The 26,600-nt window shown below is 39.6% G+C and overlaps 3 protein-coding genes across 13 annotated transcripts in view; 1 reads left to right on the forward strand and 2 right to left on the reverse strand.

Moving 5' to 3' along the window:
- The window catches only part of LOC129475559 (putative uncharacterized protein CXorf42), a 66,821-nt gene extending 56,818 nt beyond the window's left edge, over positions 1-10,003 (reverse strand). For 3 of the 7 annotated variants that reach the window (XR_008654826.2, XR_010119664.1, XR_010119663.1), the window contains exons 1-2: positions 9,641-9,778; positions 5,427-5,497 (exon numbers count right to left, since the gene is read on the reverse strand). Coding sequence is in view for 1 of the 7 variants with exons in the window: in XM_063634870.1 (XP_063490940.1) it covers positions 9,641-10,003 (363 nt within the window). In the remaining 6 variants the exon portion in view is untranslated. Of the gene's footprint in view, positions 1-5,117; positions 5,247-5,426; positions 5,498-5,796; positions 5,913-9,640 lie in introns of those variants that run through there. The other 4 variants (XR_010119666.1, XR_010119667.1, XR_010119665.1 and 1 more) reach the window with 4 other exon arrangements.
- ZBTB33 (zinc finger and BTB domain containing 33) lies at positions 9,717-23,215 on the forward strand. Of its 3 annotated transcripts, none has more exons than XM_063634855.1 (3): positions 9,717-10,377; positions 15,437-15,813; positions 18,258-23,215. In XM_063634855.1, the coding sequence occupies exon 3, from the start codon at positions 18,260-18,262 to the stop codon at positions 20,276-20,278; it is 2,019 nt and encodes a 672-aa protein (XP_063490925.1). In that variant the 5' UTR covers positions 9,717-10,377; positions 15,437-15,813; positions 18,258-18,259; the 3' UTR covers positions 20,279-23,215. The 3 variants fall into 3 exon arrangements, with proteins under 3 accessions (XP_063490925.1, XP_063490926.1, XP_063490928.1); XM_063634856.1 differs by having other exon boundaries at positions 9,849-10,371; XM_063634858.1 differs by lacking the exon at positions 9,717-10,377 and adding an exon at positions 17,513-17,614 and having other exon boundaries at positions 15,517-15,813.
- A 250-nt stretch (positions 23,216-23,465) lies between these two features.
- TMEM255A (transmembrane protein 255A) overlaps positions 23,466-26,600 on the reverse strand; it is a 52,687-nt gene continuing 49,552 nt past the window's right edge. For all 3 annotated transcript variants that reach the window (XM_055267692.2, XM_055267691.2, XM_055267693.2), the window contains one exon: positions 23,466-25,851. In XM_055267692.2, the coding sequence (XP_055123667.1) occupies positions 25,693-25,851 (159 nt within the window). In that variant the 3' untranslated portion in view covers positions 23,466-25,692. The remainder of the gene's footprint in view (positions 25,852-26,600) is intronic.

A 26,600-nucleotide genomic window follows, 5' to 3' on the forward strand; every position in this document is an offset into this window, starting at 1 on the left:
GCTTTCTTTGCCCTATTGTTTGACTAAGCCAGACTAAGGGATGAGTGAATATTCCTGTAAATCGTGTATTCAGTGAAAGACTAATCAGAAACGCAAAAGAATGCGACCATTTGTCTCTACCTATGACCTGGAAGCCCCCTCCCCACTTCGAGTTGTCCTGCCTTTTCGGACCAAACCAATGTGTATCTTACATATATTGATTGGTCTCATGTCTCCCTAAAAGGTTAAAACCAAGCTGTGCCCCGACCACCTTGGGCACATGTCGTGAGGACCTCCTGAGGCTGTGTCACAGGTGCATACTTAACCTTGGCAAAATAAATTTTCTAAATTGATTGAGACCTGTCTCAGATACTTTTTGGTTTACAAAACAAAGCCAGAGGCCTAGTCCAGAGCTTGGCAAATAGTCCATGCTCACTAAGGGTGAGCTGAAGGGAAGGCTTGCAGTGTTAACTTTCCTAAGATATTTTAGTAATAACATAATAGTCTCTCCCACTGTGGTTTAAAATTTCAATAGCACATAAATTTGCATGTTATATTTTTCTATTAAGATATGAACTATTAAATATACTGAACCAATTCTCTTTCTTGCCGTGAAGGTTTGGTTTAAGATTAGGAAGATCAAGTAGAGAAGATATCAGAAGGCTTTAGATTTTAGATATATGTCACCCATTGCCATCGATCTCCCTGTCATCATAATCTTGGATGGGCCCTATAATGTCATCCTTGTTCTAGAGCCCAGTTGGAGTTGGGTTCTTGTAGTGCCACTGCAGCCTAGAATATCCAGGCTTCCCATGCTGTCCTTGCCTCCTCTGTCTATGCCTTGCTTTGCCCTGACTTTGTTTGGCCTGGTATAGGCCCCTGTCATCAGCATTCATTTGTAGTCTCCATTTTCTTAGGTCTCTTTTTTACAAATTTTTCCAAAATGTTTTTCTGCCAGATTCAAATTCTGCATGGCACAACCTCAAGTGCAGTTCACCAAATGTCTGTTAAACGAACTGAATAAACAAAAAAGTCAGTGTACCATTTTTTATAAGGCACATTTTTTATTTAAAAAAAGTTGTGAATTCCTTGTAAACACTGGTTCCCAGGACCCCTACAGATACCAAAATCCTGCATACTCAAGCCCCACACTTGGCCCTGCAGAATCCAAGTATACAAAGATTTGGCCTTACCTATCTGCAGTTTTTGCATCCCACGAATACTGTATTTTTGATCTGCATTTGGTTGCAGGTGTGAAACCTGTGGATATGGGGGGCCAATTCTATTTATTGAAAAAATCCACATATAAGTGGACATATGCAGCTCTAACGTGTGTTGTTCAAGGGTCAACTGTATATCTGTTTTGTGTGCCAAATAAAGTATGGATAAGAATTTCAAAGGAAAAGTCATTTAAACAGAATTACAAGGAAGCCTCATTTTATGAGCTGACATTCCTCAATCACCAATAGGCCCTGTACATCTCACATACATACATATGCAAAATGGGGATGGGGAAAGTCCCTAGTAAAAGAACAGTGTGTTTCAAGACAGGGCCCATCTCCATTTATGCTGAAGAGCTTAGACACAACCCTGTAGTCTAAAGGAATCTTCCGAAGAAGCTACTCATAGGGCTTTATGGGAAGGTGGCAGCCAAACATCTGTCTAGTATATTCCAAATTCTGTTCACTGTCCTCCCTTTCTGTGGAAGACTTAGGGAAATAGGAATCATTCTGGCCCAAAGGTCCTCTGCATCAAATGAAACACAAGAGGAGACTCTACCAAAGCCAGAATGAGGCCGTTCTCCCTTTGCTCTCCCATCCCCAGCCCAGAAGGCATATTGTTGCATATTCCCCAGCTCAGAAGCTGACAATCATGCATTCAAATGCATTTTGTCTCATTCAACCTCCTTGAATGGACCCTGGTTCCTGATGATAAAAACACAAAAAGGGAACCTTTTGTTTAGTGCTGCTAGAAGCAAGAGGGAGGAGGTAGTTCCCTGATTAATATTCTAGATTAATTGATCATCAAAAAGAAGCAGTCAGACCTTGGCTTTCTTTATGCTGTCTTCCTCATGTGAAACTGCCAGGCTAGAAAACAACAAAAATTTAAAAATGGAGTGTGATGAGAGTTGAGGAGTTATTGTTAATTTTTTTAGGCATGATAATGGTATTGTAGTTATGTTTTTAGAAAAAGAATGTGCATCTGATATGGTTTGGCTTTGTCCCCACCCAAATCTCATCTTGTATTATAATCCCCACATGTGAAGGGAGGGGTCTGGTGGGAGGTAATTGGATGGATGGGTTTCCCCCATGCTGTTGTCATGATACTGAGTGAGTTTTCATGAGATCTGGTTGTCTGTTAAGTTTCTGGTGCTTCCCGCTTCTCACTCTCTCTTCTGCTCCCATGTCAGATGTGCCTTGCTTCCCCTTTGGCTTCTGCCATGATTGTAAATTTCCTGAGGCCTCCCAAGCCATACAGAACTATGAATCAATTATACCTCTTTTCTTTATAAATTACTCAGTCTCAAGTATGTCTTTATGGCATGTGAAAACAGACTAATACACTGTCTTTTAGAGAAACATGCTGAATTGTTTATAAATGACATTATACCTGGGATTGGTTTCAAATTAATTAGGGGGCAGTGGCAATTTCCCACAAGTTGTTAATTGTTCAAGCTGGGTGCTATGTGCCTGGAGGATCATTATACCATTCTATGTATGTTTATACACATTTGACCTTTTCCATGATAAAAATTAAAGGAAAAAATCTGGCCATCTGCATTTCTTTTCCTTTTTCTTAGCTGTCTTTGCTCTCATTTTTGTGTCTTCATCTGCAAATTAAAACACATTATAACTTTTAAAAAGTTACCTCTAAAACCTCAATACTTTTGAGTAAATAAATATCCTTTTGCTGTTTCTCATTTGTTGTTACAGAGAAATTTATTCATTCAAACATTTATTACTATTTGTCAAAAACTGTGCTAGGCACTGGGGATAGATATATTATTAAAGTCACATTAGGTATTATATGATATAAGAAATTAATGTTAATTTTTTAATAAGTTAATGGTATTATGGTTAAGTAGGAAAATATCATTTTAAAGAGATGAATAGAAATATTTTATATCAAAATGTGATGACATTTGTAATTTACTTTGAATCACTTAGTGAAAAATCCATATTTGAAGCAAACATGTCAAAATGCTAACAAATGTTAAACCTGAGTACTAAGGTATATAGTATTAATTATACTATTCCCTTTATGTTTCTGAACATTTGAAGATTTTCATGATAAAAAGGGAAAGAAAACTATGTGTGTGTTGGAGTGGGGAAGGAGAATGCTTTCTAGGAGCTCAGTCTAATGGAGGAGACAAATAGGTAAAGAGATTGATATAATCCAGAGTGACAGAAGGAAGCTTGGGGTGCTCTGGACACACAGAGGAGTCTCAAAATCAGAACTGATTTGAGGAGGGTGGTTGAGGAATGCTTGACCAAGAAAGGTGGCTCTTAGAGTAGTTATTTGATTACAAAATCCATTGTTGCAATGAGTAAGCCAAGCTTGTTGGAAGAAGAGACTGGTATTGTAGGCAGAGGGCCTCTCTACCAAGTAATAGAGTCAAGAGAAAAACGTGGAATACTGAGGAGACAGAAAGCAGTTCTAGCCTGGGCAACACAGCATGACCTCATCTCTACAATTTTTTTTTCTTTAATAGCTGGGCATGGTTGCGCGTGCCTGTGATCACAGCTACTCGGAAGGCTGAGGCAGGAGAATCACTGGAACCCTGGAGGTGGAGGTTGCAGTGAGCAGAGATTGAGCCACTGCCCTTCAGCCTGGGTGGCAGAGGGAGGCCCTGAAAAAAAAAAAAGAAAAGAAAAAAAGAAAAAAGAAAGAAAGAAGAAGGAAGGAAGGAAAGAAAAGAAAAGAAAAAGAAAGGAAAGAAAGAAAGAAGAAGGAAGGAAGGAAGGAAAGAAAAGAAAAGAAAAGAAAAGAAAAGAAAAGAAGGGTCGGGCGCGGTGGCTCACGCTTGTAATCCCAGCACTTTGGGAGGCCGAGGCGGGCAGATCACGAGGTCAGGAGATCGAGACCATGGTGAAACCCCGTCTCTACTAAAAATACAAAAAATTAGCCGGGCGTGGTGGCGGGCGCCTGTAGTCCCAGCTACTCGGAGAGGCTGAGGCAGGAGAATGGCGTGAACCCGGGAGGCGGAGCTTGCAGTGAGCCGAGATCGCGCCACTGCACTCCAGCCTGGGTGACAGCACGAGACTCCGTCTCAAAAAAAAAAAAAAAAAAAAAAAAAGAAAAGAAAGAAAAAAGTTTTCAGGCTACAGAGTATGGTGCAACAAAAAGTGACAGGGTATATGTGATTAGAGAAGGATCAGTCAGGGTCTGAACTTTACCCTGAGGGCTATGGAGAACTATTGAAGGATTTTGAGTATGGGACTGACATGCTTAGATGTGTGCTTTAAGAAAGTTTGGTTTTCCAGCAGCAAGGAAGTAAAGTGACATTGGGGACCAGGAAACTGGGGCAATATCAGAGGAAGCAGAGCCTTTGTGGAATATGCCAACCAAGAGGAAGCACCCTCTGGTCAATCATTAGCCAGGAGAGGGCACAGAAAAGGTGGCTTTTTGTGATGCACTACCCCAGATGGGGTGCCTTCCATAAATTGGCAGCCAGTCTAAACGGAGTGCCTTTTTGAAAACTGTGCAGCGGTGCCCACTGGGCATGAGAATTACACAAAAGAGCCCTTCCACTGGGCTGATGCAGCCCTGTAAGGCTTACTTTGGTACAGCCCAATCCCCTGACTTGGTCTGGTGCCACGTGGTTTGTACAACTATGCACAACCAATCTGCAGTCAGATTGCTTAGGTTTGAATCCCAACTGTGTGACCTTGGGGACATTACTTATAACCTGCTCTGTCTCCATTTCCTCATCTATAAGATGTACCCAACAGTTATTTATGAATTAGATGGTAATAATGAATATAAAGCACTTATGGGGAATGCCTGGCACAAGGTTAGCAAGCGTTCAAAAACTCTTCAGTATTATTAGTGTTTTCAGGAACCTTCTTCTAAAATAAGTTTCAAGAAATAAAACTAGTTTTGAAGCAAGGCTTGCAGAACACTGTTGGCTTTCTTACCACTGGAGTCTGTTTCAGAATCAGAGTCACTGTCGCTATCTTCAGAATACTTATTGTGTTTTCTTTTCGATAAATTTTTCTTTCTTCCTTTCTTGGACCTTTCACTTGAATGACTAGACTACTATTTTTCTATAAAAAATATAAATAAAAAAGTAACTTCTAAAAAAGTATTTCTGATTATCAATTTATTGCATTTGAAATACTGAAAAGGAATAGATGATAGGCAATTTGAATAAAAGTAAAGTCTAATGTTCAACTATTTATAAACTTTTTTTAACTTCTCAAGAAAGGTCTATATCTTAAAAATACCTTCTGATGTAGAAACTGAAGTAGTGCATTTCTTTGGCTCTTCATTCTTTACTTGCATATGTTCAGCAGAGCTAAATTTAAAGAAAATGGTTATAAGAATTAGAAAAGTGATGAAATATGGACCATAGAGTATAAAAACATAGACTTAAAACTTTTCAGCAACAACGACAATTGTCCAAGAACCATTAAAAACAAGGATTGGACTGCTTTCATAAGAATACAGTTCATGTCTGTAATCCCAGCACTTTGGGAAACCAAGGTGGGAGGATCACTTGAGCCCCAGAGTTCAAGACCAGCCTAGGCAAAATAGCAAGACCCCATCTATACAAAAAATTTAAAACATTAGCCAGGTATGGTGGTGCTTGCCTGTAGTCCCAGTTACTCAGGAGGCTGAGGTGGGAGGATCACTTGAGCCTGGGATGTCAAGGCTGCAGTGAGCCATGATCATGCCATTGCACTCCAGCCTGGGTGACAGAGCAAGACTGCCTAAAAAAAAATAAATAAATAAAAAATAAATAAATACAGTTCAAGGGTCTGCCACCTTCATAATAATAAAATAACTTACATTTGCACAATGCTTTACAGATTACAAAGCACTATTCAAACTGAAAGCAGCATGGAGGATTTATATTTTCAGAAGAAATCACAGGGTAAAAATAGAGAAAACAGAATCGGAAGGAAAGATGAAAGAAACTGTATATAAAAAGTCTGAAGAAGATATCATAATTTTATTCTAAGCATGTAAAAAACAAATGGTAGAGCAGCAACTGTTCTGTCTCCTCAGAGCAAGAAGACCCTAAGAAGCTACAATCTAAAGAGATTTGGGGGACACATGTTCTCAGGACCTGAGGCTATGTCACGGTAAAAAATTGTGTGTGTGTGTGTGTGTGTGTGTATATATTTGTTTTGTTGCAAAGAATTCTTAATATAAGCATTATTAAAGTTTTACAGTAGGCTTGGCGTGGTGGCTCATACTTATAATCTCAGCACTTTGGGAGGCCAAAGCACAAGAACAGCTTGAGCCCAGGAATTCAAGACCAGCCTGGGCAACATAGTGAGACCCTTCTGTACAAAAAATTTAAAAATTAGCTGGGTGTGGTGGTGTGCACCTGTAGTCCCAGCTACTTGAGAGGCTGGGGCAGGAGGATCACTTGAACTAGGAAGGTCAAGGCTGCAGTGAGCAATGATTGTGCCACTGCCCTCTAGCGTGGGTGACAGAGTGAGACCCCACATCAGAAAGAAAGAGAAAGAAAGCAAATAAATCAATAAATAAAGTTCTACAATACTTTAGAAAGGGACTTTCTATATTATATAATCTTTCCCTTTGAAGATCACATCTGCAATAATTTAGGTATTGCCTAGAAAATTATTTTTAGGGTTCCCTCTGACTCTAATTCTATGAGTTCAGGTCCTTTAAGTATTTCCCAAGGGTATCTATAAGAATACACTTCAGATAATAATGCTTTATCACCTTGTCACAAATTACAGGTTTACCTGTGAAGCGCATTGCCTCAACTCAACCTAAACACAGAAATAGAGGAGAGGGAAGAAGAAACTTATGAGCAACACCAAAGAGAAAAGAAATAAAAAAAAAAAGTATTAATATTTCACATAGTATTGGATACAGGAAAATTAACTAAACCAAACTACACTGGCATCTGCATTTTTAAAAAAATCCCTGTGTAATACTATTATCTGGAATGCAATCTGCTCCTGGGTTGAAGAAAAAAATCAAAATATAAATGTATTATCTGTTTTAACACTGAACTCCTCTATTAATAGGAAATTAGCACCCCATGAATAAAATTTAAAGAAAACTATTAGCATGCTAAAATCCACTAGCAACATGTTTTAATTCTTAGGTATGTTAGACTCCCTTTAGTTCCTCTTAAAAAAAGAGTACCTTACCTATCTGTTCTTTGGAGGACACTAATTTTTTATTGTATTATAATGTTTGTCATTTATTGTTTTAATTTTTGCTGTTACTCATAAGCTGAAAAAAATAAACTAAGAGGTTCAATTTCCCCAAAGTTCAGCTGCTTACATCTATAAAAATCCTTATAAAAGAAATATATTTGATTTCATTGTTTGAATAAATTTTTTTTACTTCTTTATTCAGGGAAAAGGTATTATAAGTATACAGAGTTAGACTCAGAGGGTTTCCCATTTCAAGAGCGGGCAATCTAAAAGTAAACATATGTCTAACAGTTCTTGGAATATGAGTATAGGGACCAAGGATGCCTGCCAGACTATAAAGACACACAGTCTTTGTGGTGTGAGGCACAAAATTAAGGCCCAATATTGTGTACTACCTTGACAATTGGGGAAACCAGGAGGGCTCCCAATGGCCTAACTGCGAATTCCCCTCTCCATTCTGCTCCTACAAATAAGGTCCCCTGGCCAAACGACCCTCCTTCTCAAAGAGACCAGACGCAGTTTCAGCTTATCCCTGGGTAGCAGATTTTAGTACACTGTCAGCTTGTGGAATTACTCAAACAAGCCAATCATATCCTTCCAAGGGGAAGCAGGTATTACCTCAATTTCTTGATACCACAAAGTCTACCTCCCACAGCCCCTGATTATTCACTGTCTTACCAACAGCAACCTCAGTGTGGCCGTTCGTGGCACGCTGTGTTCTCTCCCATTCCAGCTGTGAACATATGTGATTAATAAACCGCTGTTGATCTCATCTGTCCTGTGTTCAGCTACTCCATAACGCAAAGGGTGGGAATCCTTCCCTCATCAACATGGTGAATAGCAGACGATTATAACAGTCCCTGCTGCTACCTGGTTTTATCTGTGCCTTAAGATAAATTATTTATCTTCTATGTGCACAAATGCAAACTTTACCCAAGTTGTTCTTATATCTTTTGGTTAGGATTCTAAAATAAGAAGTTTTTTGATTGACACAAACTGGGAGGACCTTTCTATCCCAAAGGCAGGAGCGCTCCTCAGAGGACAGGTGCAGTAGTTTCACTCACCTCTCCCACATGGGCAAAAAATGTGTATCTCTAACCTAACTCAGGACTGTTTTTACTTCCTCTGCTCCCAGGCATGAAACCCTAATAGCCAACACCTGTGAAATGTTTATTACGTTCAAGGCACTACATCATTACAATAACCCTAAAAACGTCAGTACTATTTGTATCCCCCTTTTACAGGTGAAAAAAAATGAAGCTTAGAGAGGTTACCAAGGTCACACAGGTATTAAGTAGCAAAGCAAGGCTTCATACTCAGAAAGTCTCAATCCAGAGGTTGTCCTTCTCATCACTATGCTTTATTACATCCCACTAGTGGAAGAAAAAGACTCATCAAGGTATCTCCCAACTGTTGGAATTTCAACCTACCCCTCAATACCTGTAATGTTTTTAAATTTCTCATTTTTTAACCGAAGTGCATGTAAGGCACTCAGTATAGCACCTGATACACTCAATAAACATTTGATATGAGTACTTACACAGCAATAATTATAAGTATTTTCCTTCTCAAACCATCTACTTCCCACTCCAATATTCACTCTCATTAGAGGAAAACTCATCTCACTCTCCTCTCATTCTTCAAGGTCAAGATTGAGACCACTTAAGACCTTCCTGAAGGTAGCCACATCTGCAGTTTAGCACATCACTTTGCCTACGCTACATTCATCCAATTATCTTGTCTCAGAGGAAGGTATTTCTCCTTTCCAATTTAAACCCTTAATCTCAACCCTTTCCAACTCCCTACAAGGAATTTCCACTTAGCCTGTTAGGATCTCAAACCGATCATTCACTCAACACACAACACTTTCAGTAGATTGAGCCCCTATTAAGTGCCAGGCACTGCAAATTCTGTAATGAATAACATAGGGGTCCTCCTTTCCACGAGCTCAGTCTAGTGGAGAATAAAAATATGTTCACGAACGATAACACAAAACAAATAAATGCTATACGTAGGTCTGTGACCCTTAGCTGTGTCTACCCCGAGATCAGAGGCGAAAGAGGGTGGAGGGAGAACGGGGCACCCTACAAAGGGGCCCAAGGATGAGTGAGAATGTGAGAGAGGAGAAGGGCGAACAATGAGCTGCCATGGATAGATTGCAGAAAAGGATGAAAATGGGCACAGTGAAGGTAGAAGGAGCGAAATGCAAATGGTCAGAAGCGGGCTGAAAGATGAAGCGGACTCGCTGAAGGCAAGCGGGCTCCTTAGAGCGAAGGTGCAGCCATGATCTCACTCACCTCTGCCACGGATTCACCTCCCTCTCCTCGTCCAGTAGGAGCGTGAGTAGTTGCCGCAATAGGCGCAGGAGGAGGCAGAAGCGAAAGTGATGCCCCGCGGCGCAGACAGCCGCTCTTGAGAATGCGACCACAAGTGGGAGCGGCAGGGCTGGTTTCGGGAGCCTTGGCTGAGCTCATTTCATTCCCCAGTCCAGAGAACAAGAGTTCCAGTGAGAGTTGCGCCCCAGCGGGGAACGGGCGGCTTTGCTGGGCTTGGGGCTCTTGGACTAACTGCAACACATTCCCCCGCCCGGAGCCCGAGGCCTCCCTCTCGGCACTACAGAACCGGACACTGGAGCTACTGCAGCCTCGAAAACGGGACATTGTCAGGAGCCTCAGCAGTATCCGTTGCCTTTGCTCCAAAAACCCAGCCCGCGCAACCGCTGGGAGCAAAGGAAACCATGGGAACTATTGCGAGTACGTTGGCAAAACATTTCCCCAGGTCTGTGTGGCCTCCGGCCAAGGTGAAGAGGTGTGTGTCGTGGTGTAAATAAACCGCCACTGCAACCGATTTCGCTCATCCTTTGGTTCCGCATTGAGGCTCGCCAGGGTCTAAATCTGCACAGAGACCACGTCTTCCTTAGGCTTCTACTTGAAATAACTGAAGGGCAGGACGACAGTCCACTGGAGACATTTCACAGAATGGCCATATCAACAACATAGTCAATTCTGTTCGCGTACGGGTGCTTTCCGTGAGTGTGTGTATTACATGTTCTATAATATTGGGTGCACACTGTGTCGTGTGTGTGTATAAAATATGTACATTTGGTTATGTGTGTATATATGTGCATATATAATAAATAGGACTGGCTCAAACAGATTCACATATTTTTTCGGAGTCTATTTGAATTAAAAGAAAAATCTGAGATGGGAAGAAAAGGGACAAAGTATTCAAAGTATTTCGTACACAACTGAAAGTGTTTATTTCAGTGTTGTCAGATTTATTAATAGCAAAAAGAAATATACAGTAGGCCACTTATCTTTGAATTTCAAATAAAGAATAATGTTTAAGTATGTTCTATACAATAATACAGTAGAAAGTGACTACTTTCTATTAAAGATGAGGTGATAGCCACTGTTGTACTTCTTCCTCTCCTACTACTTCTAAAATTTGTTTCTTATATTCTTTTTTTGTTTGCTTATTTTGTTTTGTTTTGAGACGGAGTCTCACTCTGTCACCCAGGCTGGAATGCAATGGTGCAATCTCAGGTCACTGCGAACTCCATCTCCTGGGTTCAAGTGATTCTCCTGCCTCAGCCTCCCAAGTAGCTGGGATTACAGGTGCCCGCCACCACACTCAGCTAATTTGTGTATTTTTAGTAGAGACGGGGTTTCGTCACGTTGGCCAGGCTGGTCTCGAATTCCTGACCTCAGGTGATCCTCCCACCTCGGCCTCCCAAAGTGCTGGGATTACAGGCATGAGCCACCACGCCCGGCCTTGTTCCTTATATTCTAAGGCTTTTCGCTTGCTGTTTGAGAAAGGGAAGTGGGGGAAGCCCCTGATATCCACAAACTGACCTCGGACTCACAATTAGGGATGTTCTTCTCTTGTTGAACATAAACTCACAGAACACCAACCCAAGACAAGATCACTGGGAGCCTGACCAAGTGAGACAAAACAAGACCACTTCATAAGCTTGTCTAAGCACAGACAAAAAACAAGTTCACTGGGACACCTAGAAAACACCAAACACCCCTTCTTGGCCAAGATAGGTCACTGCTACTTTGCCAGTTAATGTACAGCTTTATCCTCCCTCTAGTCTGCCCTCCCTATAAATAAGATTTATTGAAATGTGCAATCATACAATTGCCCCTGCTTTCTGATGTATCTGAGACGGAACTCCTGCTTCCTAGACCTTCCCCCAAATTGTCCAACTCCTATAATAGGTTCATTCTAACAACTTCTTATTGAAACACATCATAGTTACCTATAGTGTGTGTTGTCCCTCCCTGGAGTAAGAGTAATAAACCCAATCTGTCAACTATGGGTATGTTTCTGGTAGTCTTTGGTTGAAGGGCATTGCACTGCCTAAAATGTTCTTCCCCAGATATTTATATGGCCCTTTCCCTTAGTTCATTCCATTCTTTGGCCATACATCATCTTTTCAGAGAGGCTGTCCCTGACCACACAATTTACAATAACACCCTCATCATTCTCTATCCCTTTGCTCTATTTTTCTTCATAGCACTTCCTACTTTCTGATATTATATTATATATTTATATTATATATACAAATGTTGATTGTATGTCTCTTCCATTATAATGTAAGTTCCATGAAGACTAATACCTCAACTTGATGATAATTATATCCACAGTGCCTACAACATTGCCTGGCACAGAGTAAATACTAAATGATATATATTTAATATGTATTGAAAAAATGAATGAAGTTTACAGTGTCAGGCTTTATAAGTTTCATTGTCACATAGTCATAATCAATCTGTTGTTTGGGCTTAGTCTTCCGCTTAAATAGATTGGCTTACTGCAAAATCTCCATTTTTAATTCTTTATTTGGACTCATTTCGTATTTGATTTGACTTCATATATTGCCAAGTAATTTTCACAAATGACTCATGGGTAGTATATTCCCTCAATTTTGTTCAAGTTTGGAATAAGCTGTCTGTTGCTTTTTTTGGTAGATTGTATTATTGTTAGCAATTATCGACGACTCCTTTTCCAGTAGGAGAGTTATATATCCCTATCCAATTGACTTTGGAAAGTTTTAAGAAAAAAGGGCAATAGGCAGTATTAGGTCACTTAAAGAAAGATTTGTTGGGATTAAGCAGAAAAGGGGATAGTGGTGAGAAAGCAACATATATTTGGCACTTATTGGATTCCAGATGCTCATTCGTTCAGCATTAAGCAACCATCTCTATCTACAATTTGTTGGGCCAAGGGATGCTTCAAAAATAAGTCAATACTTGAGTTGGGGTTTTATGGAAGACCAGGCACTTGCCAGGAACTAACCAGACAACAGGTTAAGCGAGGCGTGGCTATGAAGGGAATGACTATTCCAAGCTCAGGGCTCCAGGCTCAGACTTGAAGGCAGTAAATTGCATGGCATATTCTGGAAACCATGAGCAGTTTGACACTATGCATAGTTAATTCATTTAATCCTCAAAGTGACTCTGTGGGAAGGTATTATTATCCCTATTTTACAGATGAAGAATTAGGCATAAGATCAAAGAGCTAGTAAGTGGCAGTATCAGAATTCCAACCCACTCACATCTTCTGCTTAAGACTTTGTTTCTTCCACTCTACCTTACTAGGGTTTCTGCAGATCCCATGGAGTGAACTTACCAAATCTGTAACCATAAGCATAACATATAGGAAGGCCTCTAAGACTGAACGAGTGTCATTTTATCTTTTGTCATCAATTAATATATATTAAGCACCCACAAGATTGTTGGCATTTTAACACAGGAGAGGACAGTTACTGCCCTCATGGAATTCACAATCAAGTTCAAAAGGCAAGCAAACGCTGACAATATGGCTATAAAACCTAACTCATTCCATTTTCAGCCAATAAAACCTTTCTAGAATGTGAAACAATTGATACCTCCAAAACCATTTGATATAGGTTGTTCTCTGACCTCAGGTGATCCTCCCACTTCGGCCTCCCAAAGTGAGTTGTTGTTGTTTGAAATAGAGTTCAAACTACTGGGTTGTTTGAAGTAGGGTTAAGCCCTCCAGATTAAAAACAAAAGTAAAAGTGAAATAACTAGTTGAGAAACAGAAAATTAATTAAACTTTCCAGTGATCCTGTCCCAAAGACAATTATTAAGGCCACTCAGGCTTCTTGGTCTGTTCTGCTTTCCTACAAATAAAATTCCTTTCCTGACCATTGGATCCCCTTTCATGATAGGTAGCTTTTAAACTTGTTTAGTTTTTGCTTGGTTAGGGGGTGAGAGATACAGCAAGAAGGGAAGAGAAGGTTTACTGTGCTTTGAATGAACAGGTTTCATCATATGTTAGTTGGTACTCCAAACTTCTAAAATACTTTCAGGAAAGTGACAAAGGCAAGGCAATTCTGTTGCCAGCCTCGGTGATGTAAATGCTAGTGCAAAATAAATTGTACTGTGCCTTCCAGTTTACTGACAGGTGACCAACAAACATGATATCTAGAGTGGCATCTATTGCCACTGTGATCTGTATTTCAAAGATAGGTCTCATTTTAGTTTTCATCAATTAAGCCACTGAAAGATAAATAGATCCTAAACTTTCAAGATATACTTTGTTCTAATTACTAAGATTTTTTTTTTTTTACTGCTAAGTTTTGGGGAGGATAACTCGGAAAAATGGTTATTAAGTACTCAGTTGCCAGGAAAAATACTAATCTGCCTTAGTTTATTTTACAACAGCATACTTCTATTTGCCATGAAATATCTTTATAGTAAACAATGAAACTTTCATAATGTTAAGTCCTAATCAAAAATCAGTAATGCAATAATTCCCACATAGTTTGTTTTCCCATAATACAAAATCTTGGAGAAGAGCTTAAGGAATTGCATATTTCCATGTGAAATACAGCTATATTATACCACTTTGATGTTTTATTATACCATGTGGCTTTATTGAGGAGGATGAAGAATAGATTAGGGATAGGTAGATGATGACATCCATGTCTGATTTCCTGTCACAGAAAATTAGATATAGTTTGATCTATTTTCAGTCTAATATCCTGAAGGACATTTTCAGCAAGATTTTTTTAGGAAAGAAGCACAGGAATTCCACTGCAAGGTATTAATAGGTACAAATTTAAGATTTTGGAAACGAATGCAGTATTATCCTATACATATCTTTTTAAAAAGATAATGAAGGTAGTGAATGGCCTTAATTATGGCAGAAAAAAGTTACTATTTGGTTCCTTAGTTGAATATGATCAATAACCAGCCTAAAAGGGAAACATTTTGCTCTCCAAACACCCATCCTGTTGCTTCATTCATTATGGTACTCAGTTGGAAGGGTATTACCAGAGGATTTTAAAAAATTATGTAACTCACAATGTATTTTTTCGGTCATTAAACCATCACTGAACACATACTGTGTGTCAGACACTAAAGCCCTCTGAAGATGAAATGTTATGGAAATAGTAATAATAAAAAATTAAAATAGTAACAATAAAAAATTAAAGATGCAAGTGTTAATATTATTAATCTTTCAAGTTACAGGTCAAATGACAGCATTCAATTTGCTATTCTCTTCTCTCTGCTTCTACACCTTGTACAAATATTTTTGTCCATGTTTGTGTACCTACCTACTGAGCTCCCTAAAGAGGTAGAGACCTTTGGGTTATTCATTTTTGTATTCCCGAGAGCCTAACATAGGGTTTTTGCTACAGATCAAGCAGGGGGTCAGTAAATGCTAGTTGGAATGAGGGAATTAACATAGTACTGCACCATTTAGTATCCAATTAAGAAGATAGTTGGCCAAACACTAAATTTCTTTCTTAAAAGTAGTTACTGTAATGTAGTTGCTCTCTTGTTATCCCAGAACTTGAATTACCATAAGAAGTTGTGAATTTATATTTGATTGTATGTATTTTGATTATATTTCAAGATGGTTTATCATCTAGCAAACAGTCTAATAGAGCAAATTCAAACTTGCAAAATAAATGAAACCTGTATAGTCTCTAAAAGTTTGTATGCCCTAGAAGTTCACATTGAATTTCGATGAAAACGACTCGCTTCCCTTCCATCTAATTGCTGGCGACTGTCTTACCCGATCTTTCCCTTTCCTTTTTTCCCACCCTTTAGCCCTCCGGAAAGAGCCGAACACACAAGAGCTTCCGAGTCTTCCTCCGCCCCCTTGCGGAAAGAGCCGAAAGCAGAGCACGGCGCCGAAGTGGAGCCGCCTCAATCTCGGGCCCTTCCGGACCACCCCGGCCTGCGCTCGGAAGAGGAGGGCGCCTTTGGCTTCAGCGCTTCGCCCCCGCGCTGTGCCCTCTGTCGGCGGCGTGGGGCAGCTGTAGCAGCGTTGGCGGCAGGAGGCGGCGGCCGCGTCGACGTCGACCCAGACTGGAGCGACGTTTAAAGAAGGGGCAGAATCGGTGGGGAGTGCGGCTTCTTCTTGTTGGGGGACTCCCAGCCTTCCGCGCGTCCCGAGGAGGAGAAGCGGCGGCGCCGGGAAGCAGGTGAGGACCCGGCCCCAATCAGGGAGGGGGCGAAGGAGCGCGCTTGCCTTCTCCGTCCCTGGGCCGCGCCTGCGTTTGCATTCGCCTCACTTGAACCAGGAAGCGGCAGAGTCGGAGGCTCCGCTCCTCCGGCTCTTTCTTTGTGTGGGCCGGGGAGTGAAGGAGGGGACAAGCCGCGAGGGCCGCGGCGCGGTCCCCTTCGTCGTTAGGGGCCGAGGGGCTGCCGGTGCCCTGGGTAGGCCCCGGGGCGTGGGGAGCCCAATACGGAGACCCACTTGGCTTTTCCCTCGCCCCTCTGCCTGCTTTTTTGTGCCTCTTTTACTCCCCCAGCCCCTACTTTGATTTAGAGCTTTTCTGCCAGGCCCATCCTCCCCTTCCGTCCCCTTCCCGGGGCACAACAATGCCGCCTGCTTCGTTTCATCCCCCCCCCCACCAACACCCCACCCTGTCGTTCGCCACCTTCTACTTTCCCTGGTACCCCATATTCCTCCCGCCCTCACTCTGCTGTTTGTACCTCCATCTGTATTTGCAAGAAGCTTGCTTTGCACGTGAATTGGGGTTAAAAACCTCGGTTGCAGCTGGCAGGGTCCGTATGGGGAAGAGGGAGGTGGAGGAAGGGAGATGAGGTTCAGCTACCGCAGGGAGCCGCGTGTCGGTTTGTTTCACTCCCTCGCGGACGGCTTTTATCTCTTTCCACCGTCACCAGCTCCTCCGAACTGGCCCTCGGTCAAGGGTTTCACAGTGATGTGGAATGGCTTTTCCACAGTCGAATCGCAGATCTTCGGGGTGGGTTCAGACCGACTTGTGCTGTCTCTGGGGCTACCCTGAGTGGGAGGAGGGGGACACATAAACGAAACGAAACCGAGTCCCAGTGTCACCTGGACACGTACATTTGTCGCATTCCCATATTGGAAGAACCCGTGTGCAAGTGACAAAAATTGCGTGCCATTTTCAGAAAACCTGTCTTTCCACTTAATATCGACTTCTGTCGAAATGCCCGTATTTCGGAAGCCCTGGTTTTTGGCAAACTGTCCAAAGGTCACCCTTTCTGATGATGAATGCCTTTATGGTAACCTGGAATTCCTTGGTACTGTTAACATGCAACACCTTCTAATAATGTTTTAAATCTTTGATTTTTAGACTTTTTGCCTGATGTTTGTTCTTAAGGTATCATTTTGAAAAATTTAGAAGGTATTTGAGACAGAACTGCCCTCCACCTATGTATAACTTAAGCATTGTGACATCGACACCCTTTTGGTAACTTCAAAGGGAGAGAATATTAATAAAAATATTTCTTCACTAAAAGTACTTGTCAACTAATTGTTAATATATAATATCCATATATTAAAATATATCCATATATAATCATATGTATGGATATTATATATTTTTAATATATGGGTTTTTTTAAACTCTGGCCTCTTTGTTACTGGAAATATCTTCTGCAAAGTGCAAAAAATGATGTTTTGCTAGTGCTACACAACAATGCATTCTACTGACATCATCCCCTTTTTCTAGAGTAATCTATTCCAATAAGTTAATGTTTTCATTTTCACTAACTCATTTGGTGTGGAAAAAGTTCTCATACCAATGCACATGATTCTTTACCAACAAAAGTAAAATGTTTTGTGTTTTCTTGGAAGTGGGCATTTAGAAATGGTAAACTTTCCTTTTCCTTTGTCATATTTTTTCATGATAGTGTCTGTTGACTTCACTTGGCACTGTTTAATATTCCACCTCTGGAAATTGTAAAGATGGAGAGATGAGGGGAAGGGACAAGGGGATGAAGAAAGAGGAAAGGGTAAGAAAGATGTTTAATAGTTTATCAAGATGAGGCACCCCAATTTAAATAACAGAAAAATAATGGGACGTTGGGAGGTAATAATTGTCAGTGTTTGTGAATGTCATTGGCTCCAGGGTGTAGATTCTGCATATATTCTTAAAGATTAGTTAAAATTAAGAGTATGTATTTCAGACACAGTATTGCACGCACTGAGCTTTTCTGACATTTAAATCATTTACAGACTAAATAACTTCTGTGTGTTCATGATGATTTTCCTTAATTTTGACAGTTAAAAATCAACTCTTACCTCTTCTTGGAGAGAAAACCCAAAATTGGGACTAAGAAAATTAATTCTAATCTTTAAAAATCACTTAGTGGAGATGCATGTATCTAATATTCAAAAGAAGGTGACTGTGGAGATTACTGTTCAAATCTCTGTAACAATGTAAAACTTGCTCAACTCAGGAGCAAGCCATGAAATTGGACACTTGTTCCAAAAGCCAACCTGTATGAACAATTTCTGTAAAAGCCAAAAAATTATGCCGAACTTTGGTTAAAATTTGAATAAACTATTTAATGATGCTACGGCTTAAATTCTAAATAAGTACTTTTGTTTTTTCTCTCTAATCCTCTCCCATCCCCTCCTCTCTTTCTCTTAAAGGCATGGAGAGTAGAAAACTGATTTCTGCTACAGACATTCAGTACTCTGGCAGTCTGCTGAACTCCTTGAATGAGCAACGTGGCCATGGACTCTTCTGTGATGTTACCGTTATTGTGGAAGACCGAAAATTCCGGGCTCACAAGAATATTCTTTCAGCTTCTAGTACCTACTTCCATCAGCTCTTCTCTGTTGCCGGGCAAGTTGTTGAACTGAGCTTTATAAGAGCAGAGATCTTTGCAGAAATTCTCAATTATATCTATAGTTCTAAAATTGTTCGTGTTAGATCAGATTTGCTTGATGAGTTAATTAAATCAGGGCAGTTATTAGGAGTGAAATTTATAGCAGAGCTTGGTGTCCCATTGTCACAGGTTAAAAGCATCTCAGGTACAGCTCAGGATGGTAATACTGAACCTTTACCTCCTGATTCTGGTGACAAGAACCTTGTAATACAGAAATCAAAAGATGAAGCCCAAGATAACGGGGCTACTATAATGCCTATTATAACAGAGTCTTTTTCATTATCTGCCGAAGATTATGAAATGAAAAAGATCATTGTTACCGATTCTGATGATGATGATGATGATGTCATTTTTTGCTCCGAGATTCTGCCCACAAAGGAGACTTTGCCGAGTAATAACACAGTGGCACAGGTCCAATCTAACCCAGGCCCTGTTGCTATTTCAGATGTTGCACCTAGTGCTAGCAATAACTCACCCCCTTTAACAAATATCACACCTACTCAGAAACTTCCTACTCCTGTGAATCAGGCAACTCTGAGCCAAACACAAGGAAGTGAAAAACTGTTGGTATCTTCAGCTCCAACACATCTGACTCCCAATATTATTTTGTTAAATCAGACACCACTTTCTACACCACCAAATGTCAGTTCTTCACTTCCAAATCATATGCCCTCTTCAATCAATTTACTTGTGCAGAATCAGCAGACACCAAACAGTGCTATTTTAACAGGAAACAAGGCCAATGAAGAGGAGGAGGAGGAAATAATAGATGATGATGATGACACTATTAGCTCCAGTCCTGACTCGGCCGTCAGTAATACATCTTTGGTCCCACAGGCTGATACCTCCCAAAATACCAGTTTTGATGGATCATTAATACAGAAGATGCAGATTCCTACACTTCTTCAAGAACCACTTTCCAATTCCTTAAAAATTTCAGATATAATTACTAGAAATACTAATGATCCAGGCTTAGGATCAAAACATCTAATGGAGGGTCAGAAGATCATTACTTTAGATACAGCTACTGAAATTGAAGGCTTATCGACTGGTTGCAAGGTTTATGCAAATATCGGTGAAGATACTTATGATATAGTGATCCCTGTCAAAGATGACCCTGATGAAGGGGAGGCCAGACTTGAGAATGAAGTACCAAAAACGTCTGGCAGCGAGATGGCAAACAAACGTATGAAAGTAAAACATGATGATCACTATGAGTTAATAGTAGATGGAAGGGTCTATTATATCTGTATTGTATGCAAAAGGTCATATGTCTGTCTGACAAGCTTGCGGAGACATTTTAACATTCATTCTTGGGAGAAGAAGTATCCGTGCCGTTACTGTGAGAAGGTATTTCCTCTTGCAGAATATCGCACAAAGCATGAAATTCATCACACAGGGGAGCGAAGGTATCAGTGTTTGGCCTGTGGCAAATCTTTCATCAACTATCAGTTTATGTCTTCACATATAAAGTCAGTTCATAGTCAAGATCCTTCTGGGGACTCAAAGCTTTATCGTTTACATCCATGCAGGTCTTTACAAATCAGACAATATGCATATCTTTCCGATAGATCAAGCACTGTTCCTGCAATGAAGGATGATGGTATTGGGTATAAGGTTGACACTGGAAAAGAACCTCCAGTAGGGACCACTACATCTACTCAGAACAAGCCAATGACCTGGGAAGATATTTTTATTCAGCAGGAAAATGATTCAATTTTTAAACAAAATGTAACAGATGGCAGTACTGAGTTTGAATTTATAATACCGGAATCTTACTAAACTCCTTTGAAATACTAGAAAGTTTTGTTTTGGATGATGGGGCAGGGGTTTCAGAAGATCTGTAAAACAAATTAAGGTGCGAACAAGTTAATTTGATCTGCCACATTATCTGAAGGAAGTGTAGTGGGATTTTTGTTGATAATTTTTAGAAGCAAATTTTCCTGAAAGTTTTGAGTAGAGGTGAGACCCCCTCCCCAAGTATCTGTTTATATGTTAGTTTTCAGCTCATTTAAAAGAGGCAAAAATTAAAAGCTTGGAGAGATAGTTTCCTGAATAGAATTTGAAGCAGTCTGAATGTTCTTTGAAAATAACTGGAGTTATTAGCATACCCTAGTACATCTTACAGCTTTCCCCTTCCATGTTAGCACTTTACTGCTGAATTCTCAATTTTCTTAACATTGAGACAATAAATGTGTGTTTTGTCTTGTATATGGCATAAAGAGTAAATAAGTTTTAGAGTTGTTCTGGAAAATGTCAGAATAAGTCTCTACTTGGGTTGTGTAATCTGCTAGTCCAAGCGGACAGCAACCTCCTGCTACCCTCCCTCTATAAAAATAGCCATGCAGACAAGTCTCTCATCTGAAGAATAAATTAGATTTAGCTAATTAGAATTAATCCTGGCTTTCATTGCCATAGTCTGTAAAAGACTTTGGTGGCTAGACCACTTTATACCTTTGCAGTGTGGTCTCTGGGGGCAAAAAACTAATGAAAAAAAATCTCTGTAATGGCAGATAGGAGGAGATGAAAAGTTCTGTTGCATGTATTTTTAATTCTCTGGCTACCACATAGTAGAGAATGGAATGAAGATTTCCTTTTTGCTTCTTAAGGTTAAAAATATTCCCATGAGAATTTTCAAATTTTGAATCTGAAAGCCACCAAATGAATCTTTATGTATAAATCCTTGTAAATGATAGATTCCATGGGTGAGACTTTACATATTTTGGGTGGGAGGCTCCTGGCATATATTTTTAAATGTTCATATTGCGTAGAATCTCCAATAGGAAGTCTTTATTTGAAATAGTTGAATCAGTGATCTAGTATTTTCCTTTCAGCAAGATTTGTTAGGTTTTTACCCCTTCTAAAATAAGTTTTATTCCATCTGCAAATTGCTGCAATATTATAGTAATCAGAAACTACATAAGGAATGTTATATAGGCTTGTCAGTTCCCATTTTTCTTGACAGCAATAAATACCACTTTTTAAAATGACACATATTTAAACACTTAGAAAATAAAGTTAACACTTACTGAAGTGCTAGTACTAAAAGAAAGCAGGTTGGAACATACATATAGCCTAGCATTTGTAACAGAATTGTTGAACGTCTGTAAATGATTTTTTTTTTTTGCAAAGGAAAAAATTGATACTGGAAAAGATTGTTGTGCATAGTTATTAGTCATTTGTAACCTTGCTTAAGTATTTCTTAGTCCAACATAGATATTTTCTTTCTCCTTACCATGTATTTTAAAAAATAGTCTATTTCTTGACTTTGAACTTAAAGCTTTAATCATAATTTCTCATGTATACATCGTTCTTCTGATGGTAAGCTGGATTTGAAGGTAGTGGTTTCAGTGTTTCTTAAGTTGGTAGCTGAGGGTATCGGGCATCAGTTCATGCAATAATACAAGAAAAAAATCCTTTGCTTGCCAAGAGGTAGAGTGATGTGCATTTATCTGTTTTCTGTTCTGTAAGTCTAGACCTTCAAACCATTTGTAAACTAACCCCTGGGAAATTTGAAATTACCTTATAACTTAAGACTCTGTAATCTCTGGAATCACCATATCTGTTTCTTTTTTGTGTAGATATTAATAACATTACTGTTTGACTATAGTGTGCACTCTGAAATGTTCTCAGTGAAAATTTGTTTGAGTTTCATTGATGCTATTTCACCAGTTAGACATAATTACTTCTACCAATGTGAATGATACGGATGCCGGCAGAGCTTCCAGATCTTTCAGACTCAACTGCTAGGTCAATTAGTTTGTCATAATAAAACTTGGCAGTTTCTACAAGTCTATTATGACAAACCAGGAACTAATTCTATAATGGAAAACTATCCATTCTGAATAATAGGGATGTAATTATTTGCTGCTGCTGTGCTCTGTAAATTCTGAATATGACATTTAAACTCTGTGCCTACTAAAGGTATCTTCTGGAGTTTTTTGAGAGGAGAGAAACTGGAAAATTAAATTGTATTTTTGCCAGAAGACTCTTACTTGCATGTGTCTCAGGGTCTTCAGTTTTTCTGTAAGTTTCCATAGCCAAAGTTCAGAGTACATGTGAAATACTTCTTTGGGGCAAAAGTCCTTCATTCCTGGTATTTATTGGATTGGAAATCTGTAGCAAGATGCTGTTTAAAATTACCATGTGGTTTTTCTATCTTATACTTAGCTCTCTGGCTATTGAACTTCCTTTTCTTCTTTGAAGTTAGCTTCAAATTTGCTCCTGTGCTAATTTACCTGTAAATATTCTCGATAGGAACTACTTGAAATAGTAATTTGTTAAAAGATATGACAAAATGAAAATGCTTAAACTACAGAAATTTTACAATGCCGTAACAATCTTGCAAGACTAACTTTAAAATATACTTTAAATGATTATTATGATTTTGGTGGTAACGATCCCCCACACACAACCACTATGAAGAAATAATGCCACATTTTTCCCCATTGTACCAAAAAGATAAAAAAATGGTAAACACTGATCAAGGTATTTTGTATTGTCAAGGCATGCGTATTCTAAAGAATTAAATGCTAACTTAACAGCACTGGCTCTCTGGCTGGTCAACCATATGAAACCTTGTTCATTCCTCCGAGTACTGTAATGTTCACACTTGTACAATCTTCCCTGTCATGACTTTAAGTTCTACTTTTCATTAACCATGGCCTGATATTAGTTCTTAGAGCTTCTTGTGGCAAAAATAAAATGATTTAATTCTGATGTTTGAGTGTGTGTTTTACAAGATTGTCTTTCAGAAATTACATGGGTTTTTATATTGTTTTTCAATTTTTATAGCAGGAGACTGGGGCTGTATTTCTGATGGCAGCATGGCAAAATTTCCCATTAGGTTTTATATGTTGGTTAATCATGTCCCCTTTTATCTTGAACCCTAATAGTCAAAAGTGAGTCAGCTGCTGTCAGTTGCTTTAGAGCATTTGCTGTACTTTTATAGTACCTTGACACAAGTGGATAAGGAGGGGAGGATAGTTTTATTCATTTGAAACATCACAAAAGCAGTCTGAGTTTTCAACATGGCAGTGATACAGATTTTAAGCAACATCCAGTTTATACGGGTTCTGGATTAATATTTTAATGTTTCATGCCCAGTTCAGTACTTTAAAGCAGAATTAGGAATAAAGCAGTAAATATTACAAAATGCAATCAAGATACATATTGGAAATACAAATCCCTTCATTACAGCAAATGTTTTGCAAAAGAGTAAAGCAGCAAATATTAATTTTTCTAAGGTAACATGCACTTTATATAATTCAATGTAATAAAAAAGCTGCTCAAATTAAGTGTTACAAAATCTATACTGTTTCAGGTTATTTTGTAAAGTAAGAAAAATACATAGAAATGAGCCATAGAATCTTAACACTTTAAGAAATGTGATAAATGTAGGATAAACTGTGTAATGATGCCTTAAAAAAATTAAATACGGACATTCACTAAAGCCAACGGTCAAATGTAAATGGCAAAAAAATTCATTGAATATTACAAGTTGATATTTGTTTAGTAAGTCAATTGGGTATTAGTCTCTTTTTGAAATCCAGTAGAATTTTAATATGCTCAGAACTATAAAAAATCATAGTAATTTTGTATAACATAAAAGGATTATAGTTTTTCAGATTCAAAATCTGGATAAGACAACATTCATGATGCTGAAAGTTAAACTGGATATCTTGCAAACATTTACTGTTAATAATGAGAGAGTGCACTTCCTGTGCCTTGATTCTTGATGGCTGGGTGTCTACAAGGTAGATGGGAGCACCAGCATTTGTGCTACCTCTAATCCATCAAGTTGGGAGGTAGCAAAATTGGCCGGAAAATTTTCCAGTGTGTGTTCTGTGTTTGGAGAACTGTCTAATTAGGTACCCTCCTGTAACCCCTGTATTTTTACGTTATAAAGTATAGGATTATCAATCTTCCTTTAAATCAATTCTCAGGTTAACGTAAGATCACAATGAAGGTGTTCATTCTGAAGTGAAGGCATGGGTGCAAAAGTGTTTTAAACTCATCAGGTTGATGGTTTAAAGCTATGTGTAATTAAAAGAACTGTACAAATACCTACCACAGTGTGCCAGATGGATTTTAAATCTGCCGTAACACTTAAGTATTTGTCAAGTTGGCTACGTTTGAGGTTTTGCAGACTTGAAGCGGCATTGTAACACTTTCATAATCTTGAATGCTGTCATGACTGGTCTCAACAGACAAAAGGACCGATAAGACCAGTGGCATTAAAATACAGATGAGTCTTTTGGGGTGGGGTGCAGGATACGTGCGAATTGCTGGGGTTAAGCACAATATTTGAAGATTAAATAGTCACAAAGATTAGTAACAATTCATATCACGACCCAAGAACCTAATTTATCACATTTTTAAACTCTGAATTGCAACCATAAGATTTATATCTCCTGTAGCAAATGTATTTTGTAATAATGCAACATGTAGTAGAACCACTGTCTCCTAAGTGATCTACTTAAAACATCTCATGTTGCTGTGTATTTCAGTGTTTCCGGAACAATACATCCTGTTCCCCACTACTCAAGATGCAAGAATATTGCACTTTTCCCTTTAGGAGGTACCAATAACAAAAGCTGAGCTGAGTGATCACAACAGCCATTTTTACAGTACTCACAGAGAAGGAAGGAGTGAGAGATATGGGCAGCCTTTTTCAACATCCAGACACAAGCAAACAAAATCTTAGCCAGAACTCTCTGTATTGGAACTACTGTGTAGTCCATCAGCTGGGAAATTGTCCTTAGGGACTGACTTTAGGGGTAAGGAAAGATAGGGCCTATGAGCCAGGTGCTTCAACCTAGGTGCTGGGGTGGCAATCTGCCAAGGGCCCGAGGGCAACACTCCTTTACATAAAGTGAAAAAGATGGCAACCACACTTCTGCTGAATACAGAGGTGGAGCATAGGGTAATGCAGGTCCAAACAAGCTTCTTGCTGGGTTGGCTCCCCAGCCTTGCTTAGAGAGTGTGAGCTGCCCTTTTCTGTGCTGAGTTCAGCCTGGCCACCCCTGCTCTGCACTAATAACGAATAAGCTTCGTCCCTATCTTTCCCTAGCCTGGCAGGCCATTGTAAAACTTTATGCATAAGAGTCACACTTTAAATTTTGTACCCTACACACTTCCACTGAAGCAGAAATACAAAAGCCACAATAATCTCAATAGCCAGCAGGCATTCCTCTTTAGGGACTGTAAGGTGGTGGCTTTTCAAAAGGTGGATAGTAGGGTGGAGAGTAACGGGGCGGTGCACTTGAGGACCACATGTAGCTGGGTGAGGGAGAGGCAGACTGGGGCTCATCAGAAAGTCCAGAGGGAGGGGAGGATGGAAAGACACTGGAATGCTGTGTGATAAAAAGAAAACGTTAGTTTAGGCAGTGAGTTTGCAATTCCCTGAACAGCCATTACTATTTAAAAATGAATATGGGCCAAAGCTTTTTTCTATTTGGAAGAACGGAGAGCTCCCAAACCTCAGAGTTAATGAGCCTGGAACAGGTGGTTCTCTCGGTCACTCAGGCCACAAGCCACCTGCAGAAATACGGAATCCTCCTCTGCAACCCCTTACAGCCCACATCCAATCAATTACCAAATCCTGTTGCTTCTACTTCTGTGTTGTCTCTTGAATCCATCACTACCTTTTCTACATTTATAACTCAAGCCTCCAATACCTCTCCCTTAAGCTATGGCAACAACGTCTCAACTAGTCTTCAAAAGGTAATTTTTGGCCTTGAGAACGTTTAATGAGGTTAAGCCAGTGATCCCTGGGAGAGTCTTTGCTAAAAGAGTATATCACAGAGAGGTAGTACAGTGGTCAGGAGCTCCTCTCATAGACAAGAAACTAAGGTCAGAGAGGTTAAATAGCTTGCTTGGATCTGGAGTCTTCTGACTCCAAGTCCAACATTTTGTACTCCACCTTAACTGCTGCCCCCTCATCCCCAAGTGCAGAGTAGGTTGGAGAGCAAAGAGTAACAAAGGCATGGAGGTGAGAATGAGGAGCAATATGCCAGGTTGCAGAGACACTGTATTCAGTTTTACTTTGTGTTGTCTTACTTTGGGGAAGGTTGTTAGTCTTTGGGAAAGGAATGGAAATGAA

Source organism: Symphalangus syndactylus, chromosome X (assembly GCF_028878055.3).
Source record: "Symphalangus syndactylus isolate Jambi chromosome X, NHGRI_mSymSyn1-v2.1_pri, whole genome shotgun sequence".
NCBI lineage: Eukaryota > Metazoa > Chordata > Mammalia > Primates > Hylobatidae > Symphalangus > Symphalangus syndactylus.